General features: G+C 47.7%; 1 protein-coding gene across 4 annotated transcripts; it reads right to left on the bottom strand.

The window, feature by feature from the left end:
* Positions 1-1552: 1552 nt before the first annotated feature.
* On the bottom strand, positions 1553-7811 carry LOC107313975 (arf-GAP with dual PH domain-containing protein 1-like). Of its 4 annotated transcripts, XM_015862746.2 has the most exons (11): positions 7054-7811; positions 6153-6283; positions 5724-5815; positions 5553-5635; positions 5147-5259; positions 4211-4357; positions 3732-3815; positions 3340-3402; positions 2973-3044; positions 2225-2456; positions 1553-2137 (listed from the first exon to the last, which is right to left on the bottom strand). In XM_015862746.2, exons 1-11 carry the CDS (start codon positions 7139-7141, stop codon positions 2109-2111), a joined length of 1134 nt encoding a protein of 377 aa, XP_015718232.1. In that variant the 5' UTR covers positions 7142-7811; the 3' UTR covers positions 1553-2108. The 4 variants fall into 4 exon arrangements, with proteins under 4 accessions (XP_015718232.1, XP_015718253.1, XP_015718264.1 ...); XM_015862767.2 differs by lacking the exon at positions 2973-3044; XM_015862778.2 differs by lacking the exon at positions 3732-3815.
* Between the last annotated feature and the right edge of the window lie 20 nt (positions 7812-7831).

Here is a 7831-nt window from a genome sequence, read left to right as displayed (position 1 = left end):
CACCTCCAGCCATCCAGTCTATTTTGCCAATCTTCTTCATCACAAGTGCCATCTGCTGGTTTTCCTCAGGCTGAAAAAGGGACACCTCCTCCCCTTCAAGACTGGTAGGTGCAAAGAAATGTCTGCCAGATAAGAGGAAACGTCTGTGTTCTTCACCAGCTCCTCACGTATTGCTCCGCCAGTGTTCGCTGGGTAGAAAATCAGCAGGCTCTGTGGACAAGTGGATTCCTCCTTCTCTTGAGTCTCTGTGTTCTCTCAGCTCTGCTGCTGGGTATGTGTCCCCCAAGCCCACCCCTGGAGAACTGACTTGCCCACTGCATAGGAATGCATCTGACTCAGCATCACACACAGGTGTGAATGCGGTCCCAATTTGTACTGAGCTGCTAGTCACTAGCTGAGGAGCCAAGGGGAGCTCCTGTTTTAGAAGATACATTCCTTCTTCTTCATTGCCTTCCTCCTTCTCTCCTCCTTTTTCTTTACTCCCTTTATTTTCCCCATTTCCCTCTTGCTCAGTTTTCTTCCTTTGAGGGTAGATTTAATGAAAGATAAAACTTCTGAGTCTGGCAGGAGGGAAAAACAATCGAGGCTTTAAGAGGGAAAGAAGGATCAGCCCTAAAAACTGAAAAAATACTGATGCTGCCCCCTGACCCTTAGCTAAGCTAGGGCAAGAAGGCCTGCCCCACACTCATGTCCAAAGACCTCCTGAGGCGTAGTCAATGCGTTTAGTCCCTAGTCTTGCAATTAAAGACCCCCACAGACCACCAAAGTTCTCCCATTCTTATAGCCTGGCACTCTCCCACCCTTGTCATTAGTCATCATCAAGCTCCTAAAGATAAAGGGACAACATGTTTCAATTCCACTCCTTCCTTCCTCTCCCCAAAGACCACCCTCCTGCTCCATTAACCTGCCTCACAAGAGCAGGAAGCAAAAGCGTCTTGGGCAGCACTGCCTTCTACTGGAGTATCACAATATGACATGTGTTGCAAAGCCCTTTGTGCCAAGCACTGCCCTGCTCTCCTTTGCCCACATCCAAGCCCCATTTGTCTCAGAGAGCAGTCATAAGACTTCCCTTCTACTCTACTGCATAAATGTATATGTATATTACATATACACACGTAATGTACAGGTCAGGATGCAAGTGCCAGGACTTGTGACATCCAGGGAATAGGGGAGCAGATACTCACAAATACCTAACTTCAGACATCAACCCCTAGGCTCTATTAGTCTCAGCAGAGTGTCTGAAGTCTGTAGAAGACATGCTATCGACTGCTCTCTGTGGGAGCCAGCCTCTCTCCATTGGTTTAACTACAGAGACTCAAATCTGACAGCTGAACTTCAATAACATGAATGCCCCTCACAGTATTTTCTCTAGGGCAGTATTCACTCTCCCACTACCTTTTTGTTATGGGCACACACACACTGCCCGCTTACATACACATACATATCTGTTGTTTCTGAGCTCAGGAGCAATCAGAAGATGATCTCCATACAAACATGGTCTGAAGCTCTCAAGCCCATATAGAAGGGAAGAAACACGTCTCACACATGACAGTCAGATTAAATCTTTTAAGTGACCTTTTTCAACTATAGCTCCAACTGATCAAATATCCAGATGTTTCACATCTCTGTCACCAGCAGAGAAGCCACTTCTTGTAATAAAAGTCTCTCCTACTCCAGCAGCCTCTACTGAGCATTAGCTCCAGCAAAGCAGCTGTTTTCTTGTACAAGATTAACCCTCGTGCATTCTTGTATAAGGCTGCCTGCAGTTTCCTGAAAATACAATGCTAGGTCCCATGTCCATCACAGCAAGTGCAAAGTTTTTGAGGCCCTGTCAGCAGGCAAGGCCTGTCAACATCCAGTCAGATCACAGCAGATCACCACAGACAGTTTGCACTGAGGATTCAGTCTCACAAAGTCTTGGACTTGAAGCAGCTTAAATGAGCTCCAGAACAAAAAATATTGTCCTGGAGAGGGAAGGGGAAAAAAAGTGCTTCAAAGAGTAGGCTGCAAGAGCACCGTGTTTCTCTGACATCAATCTCTCCTCTTCTGACAGCCCACCCAACAGGACCAGGTAGAGCTGAGTTACAGCAAGGCTCCTGCCTGGCTTCCTATGATTTAAACTTGAAGTAGGCTTCAACTGTAGAGAAGAAAAAAGGCAGCGCATTAGGGCAATACTCTGTGACAGAGCAGCAAGAGGAGAAGGAAACATCATCCAGGCAATTACTTGCATATTCCTGTGGTGTCATGTCCTGGTTGATGACACTTGTGAAAGCTGTGATCCAGTCCAGCTGGTCAGCCTCTGTCTCGCAGGTAAAGAGGTATTCCCGGTCAGGAGTGACAATGGTGATGCCATAGGGCCAAGAGAAGTTGCCTTGTGTCCCTGAAGGCAATCCCTTCTGGACGCTATAGCCATTCTCTCTGCTGCCCACAAATACTTCACCCTTAGCAAATGCATCCTGCACATCAGGAGGGAAAGAGAGGGATTAACTGTACCCAGGAAGAGCCAACTAATAATAGCAGTGCTCCTATGGGCAGCAGGAGAAAGGGAAAGGATCAAAGAGGTAGCAGAAAAAAGACCTGAAGGTGGTCAGAGGATTCAGAGCTGGGAAGCTACACCCAAAGACAGTGACTGAAAGGAAAACTTCAGAGTACAGATCTCAAGAGGGCTGACAGAGGAAAAGCTGCATCTGCCTCTCCCTCAACACCTTCCATGGCATCCCCCTTGACACCATGACCTTTACACCACAGCCTTCCCTGTTCCCATTGTTTGCAGGCAATAAGCGAACAAAGAAAGTGCAGGATGAACAAAGTGGGATGGAAAGGGGAAGACCTAGAGTCCGTTCAGAGCCACTGGGAAAGCCACAAGCCTCCCTTACAACAGAGGAAAGCAAAGAAGCAAGATTCTCTTTGCACTCTGACCCTGCCCTCAGCACTGTCACCTACAGCTGCCAGAGGTCAGATCTCGCCCTCACCAAAGGGTCCTTGAAGTACATGAGCCTGCGGTGATCCAGTGTGAACCAACGCTTCTTAAAAGCCTCTCTCTGCTGTAAAGGGAAGAGGTGACATACGTAAGGTGACAGTGCCCTCTGCCGTGAGCAGCGCAAATGGATGCCCAAAATTCACCACAACTGCTTGAACCAAGCCCCTGCCTAAACAGCAGCCTTCTTTCTCCCTCCAAGCTGAGAGTGAGGATCAGAAAGCAATTTTTCAGTCCCACTGCAGTGTCAAAAGAAGAGTGGGGGGGGAACGGGGAAACTGGGAGAAAAACAACGGAGCAGGGGAACATCAACAGCTCTCTGGCAGGTCCCTGCTAGATTTCTTCACCCACAAGCAGCTCACCTTGGGACCCGTCTTCTCCATGAATCCTTCCTTTAAGAAGTTTCTTGTCAGCCGGCTTTTAATCTGACAAGAAGGTAAGAGTAACATTCACTTAGCCATGTTTCTGTCACTTTCAAACCCACAGCCTTCCTTCTGTTTGCCCAAATTTAGCTCCCTTTCAAATTCATGTCTGTAGAACTGCTTTAGCTAAGTCTCCAGCATGCCCAGAAATAGGAGAGAGGAGCTGCTCTCTACTATCCCAGGTTCCTGTATGCACACTTTCTCATTTCTCTATCTAAACACTGCAATTTCCCTTTCTGTGCCTGGGGATCTAATAATAACTAATGGGCTCTTTTATCAGAGTAACGGAGCATCAGCAGGAGACTCAGCTCTGTACTCTAGTGCTGCCTTACCTCATTATCGCTGGCTATGGGAAATGCTACCTTCAGATAATGGAACTGCACAGACCGAATGGCATTGAACCAGTCCACTACCTCCTGAAAATAAAACACAACAGAACAGAGAGCTTAGGGACGGCCACTCAAATTCATCCAGCTGCACCCAACACTATGTCAGCTGCAAAAACAGCCAGCTTTCCCTTCTCCAGGCCTCACACACACACACACACATACAGAGCACAGGCAGTACATCTGCACACCTTCTGCAGCAGCTCCTCCCACAGAAACCCAATAAGCCAGTGCTTCTGCTCTGCTCCCTGCAGCAAAACTCACTCACAGACACACAGAGAATCAGAATTCTCAACCTGTTTCTACAGCAGTTCCCACACACACACACACACACCATCTAACTCAACTCATTCCTTAGACTACTCAGTATGAGTAAATTCTCCAATCAGCTCAATGGCTTTGCAGTATGATGCTAAACAATATACCTTTCCACTTTTATGGTAGACAAATATATTCCGAGTCTTGTTGTCTTTGAGATAGGTGATCTGCAAGCCATTGGGGTTCCCAATCTTCTCTGGCTGGAACGTAGCATTGATTACATCTATTTTAACATTGATTTTGGGTTCTTTGGCCTGAGAAAAGAATGGCATTGGTCATGCATGAGCAATTCTGGTGGGAAAGTGATCTAAGTGACTGAGTTAGTAGGATAAAGCAGGATCAAAAGGTCTTTAAAAGGTATTAAGTGCCCCTTCCCATCAAAACTGTTGTAGTACACACTGCCTTTGCTATGGTGGCATGCTTGTGCCCAAACAATGGCTCATCCCCTCCAATCTAAATTTGAGCTGTGCCTACCATGGGACAACCAGTGAGATGCTGAAAGTGCGTCTGACTTTACAGCTGACCCGGTCTAAAGGCTAACTGGCCCCAAAAGGAAAGACTTTACATCTACTCCTCCCTACCCTAAGCCATTCCCTCACTTGTGGCAGTATACTAGCATTTGTCCCATTCATTTTAGGGAGATAAACTAGGATAAAAGCCCTACTTAAAAGAAAGGAACGGGTTTTTAGCAACTTAGTTCATAGTAAGGTGAGGCTGGTTCCAAGGACAGCTCAGGATTGTACAGCCAGGCAAATGGAATGGGATAAAGTCAAAGATCAACCCTTCAGTCAGCAGTGAGATTCACCAGTGAAACAAGAGGACTCATGGAAGTGCCACTGTTTCTGTGCCAGAAGCAAAGAAACTGTCAAAGAGGGAAGGATGTGGAGAAACACTAAGGGAAGATGCAGGGGAAATGCCAGTAGTTGGAAGGGAATCTCTCTTCTGTGATGCGTTACCACATCTGGCCTGGGTGAGTATGGAAATCTCAGAGAGACAGAAGAGTCTCCATAACCTCACAGCCCTGAGTTGGCCACCATACTTACATCCTGCTTAGTGAAATACTTCAGACACCCCTCTCTCTCTGACAACAAGAATTTGCGGGGTTGGAACTGCCCACTGTCTCGACCTCGCTTCCAGAGGATGCCTTCCTTCACCCCTACGAGCAGAAAGGTCAGTTTGAAGAACATCCCTCCAAGAGGCATCCAACAGCAAAGCAAACAGTTTTGAGCAAAACCAGCTGGTAATATCACGCTTGGAAACAACCTACAGCAGTACCAAACTACACTCCCTGCAATTTAAACACCTCCAAGCCCATGCTCTGTACCTATCAGGCAGGTATTCACGAGTACTTGTGGGATTTGCAGCACTGATGAGTTTTCTCCTCACGGTGCTCAAAAGCTTCCAGTAAAGGCAACAGGCAGCAATTCTGAAGTTGTGCCCTGCTCTTACCATCTGTATAAGGCAGCTGTTTTCCAAGCTCAGTGAACTCTTTTCGTTCATATTTGGCCCGTATCCATTGTTCTCTCAGCACTCTGCAAAGAGAGGTGACAGGTAGATTAGAAACCAACTACAGCAATCCAGAACTGCTCTCCCCCTTTTCATTTGTATGCAGCAACTTACTGGCAGTCATTGTAGGTTGGCTGGTAATAGTAAATAGGGATGTGAGCTTCATAGATGGCCTTAGTCACAGCATTCCCATGCTTGGCCAGAAACTGCAGGTAGAAAGAGAGTTAGTGCCTTCTCTTTGATGCAGACTCATGTTGTGTCTAGATGGAGCTGGCATGTGAGAAATCAGTAACCATGAGCAATAAAGACCCTGAACCTTGGCAGGATATGATGCAAGACATCTGTGCCAGCCATAAAGTAATAGGACATGAAGAGGCACACAAGGCAAGCGTATCCTCCCTCTCCCAGCAATTTAAGAGGAATTATCCCCAACTGTGCACGTGTAGCAAAGCAACATTAATCTCCAACTCTGTGAGGCCAAAGGCCAATAGAAGAGTTGGTGTACAACCTAGACCCAACCCCGACACACCAGTGAGTTCTCACCTGCACCTGAGCATCATCCCAGTGGTCCATCTTCAGGGATTTCACTTTGCTGATGCTAGGGATGTTCCGGTGAATTCCTGAGCAGCTAAGGCATATAAAGACACCCAAGGTAGAGGATGCCCAGTCAGGATCTGAGGGCATAAAAAAAGGGGTATGATTAGAAATGGTAAATGCCTCAGGGAGATCTGCCTCAAATGAAAATGCATTAACTGAGTAATGGAGATCTCGGTAACCATGGTTTCAGCCGAGCTGACTAATTAACCAAGCTACAGAAGGCAGTCTGGAAAAAGCATAATACTGCTGCATTCCTCCTGCTTCAGCTGCTTAATCTGAATCTCTATTAACTTGAACCTTGGAAAACTCCATAGCGCTCTACAAAGTCCCTTTGGGTAAAGAATCATCTGAGACTCCAGGAGCTGTTTAGTGCAACACAGCAAACCCACAACACTATTTAGCTTGGGAAGTGAAATGTAACTGCAAAATCAGAATTCTCAGGGGAAAACTTAAGAAGGTAAAGTGGTATTAATTAGACAAATTAATTTTTCTTGGGTGGTACAACCCACATGCTCCTTTTGGAAGGAATACAACGGGCATTTTTAGCTGTGCTGGTAGACTTCAAACCAATACCCTCCGGAGAGGATAAGCAGCAGAGGATAAGAGGTGGCAGCATCTCCTTCGTCTTTCCTCACTCCCTCTCCTCTGGGGCCCCCTGCAGCCTGGACAGACGGAATCAACTCACATATCAGCTGGGCTTTGCTCAGGTTCCAACTACCCCCTATCTTCACTCCTTCCCACACTCATATGCCTCAAGGCACTGAGCTGGCCACAATGGCTACTAGAGACCAAACCCCAGTCCTTCCTTCTGACCCATCCTCATTAGATCCAGCCCTGAGGGACTCACCGGGCTTCCCGCAGTCTGCACACAATGAATTTTCTGCTCTTCTCCACACCTCCCTCAGGGCCTTCATGCTCTTATCACTTCCAGACATGGTGTCAAATTGGCACTCCCTCGGGCAGGTGCCTGGGTCTTCTGCACCTGCGGCTCACTCTAAAGGAGAAGGAGCCACCAGGAGGCCTTGCAGGAACGAGATGGGAAGGCAGGAGAAGCCTTGAGATTAATGGAATGAATATGCAGGCCTAATGGTGCACCTGAACCTGCAGAGAACAGGCTGGGGCAAAGAGGCCGAAGTGCACCCAGGCTAAGAGAGAAGAGGAGGAGGAGGCAGCCGAACCCATATGGGCGTGGAGGGAAGTGCAGCAATTAACCACAGAACTGGTTTTTCCGCATTTCTGCTGGGGAGAGGACTGGCCAGGGAAGGAACAGCAGTAGCCTGAGAGCTGATAACAGGCAAGGTGACCTGGGATGAAATGGCAGCGCTCGTCATGCTCTGTGGGATGACTCTGCCAACGCTTCCCTTCACGACACTCGTGGAGCTCCCACTCCAGTCAGCTGGCTGTCACGCAAGGATTACACTCGTTAAAAGACATGACGGGAGGTCAGGAGAGGTTCAAGAGTTCAACTAAAGCCAATGCCATCAGTGGGACTGCTCCACACCACAGCTGGTCCCGCATCTTTAAGACAGCCTCAGAGCTGGGATCTATTCACACACAGCTGCCTGGACTAAGCAGCACAACACAGACAACACCACACAACGAGGCGCTGCCTATAAATAACGCTT

Source organism: Coturnix japonica, chromosome 1 (assembly GCF_001577835.2).
Source record: "Coturnix japonica isolate 7356 chromosome 1, Coturnix japonica 2.1, whole genome shotgun sequence".
NCBI classification, from domain to species: Eukaryota; Metazoa; Chordata; class Aves; order Galliformes; family Phasianidae; genus Coturnix; species Coturnix japonica.
This window is presented reverse-complemented; position numbering and strand designations above follow the sequence as displayed.

Coding starts and splice junctions, on each gene's coding strand:
- LOC107313975 (XM_015862746.2), bottom strand. CDS start 7,141: ATGTCTGGAAGTGATAAGAGCATGAAGGCCCTGAGGGAGGTGTGGAGA. Junction 3,816..4,210: donor TCTACCATAAAAGTGGAAAG/GTATATTGTTTA, acceptor TTTTATTTTCAG/GAGGTAGTGGACTGGTTCAA. Junction 3,403..3,731: donor CCATAGCCAGCGATAATGAG/GTAAGGCAGCAC, acceptor CCTTCTTGTCAG/ATTAAAAGCCGGCTGACAAG.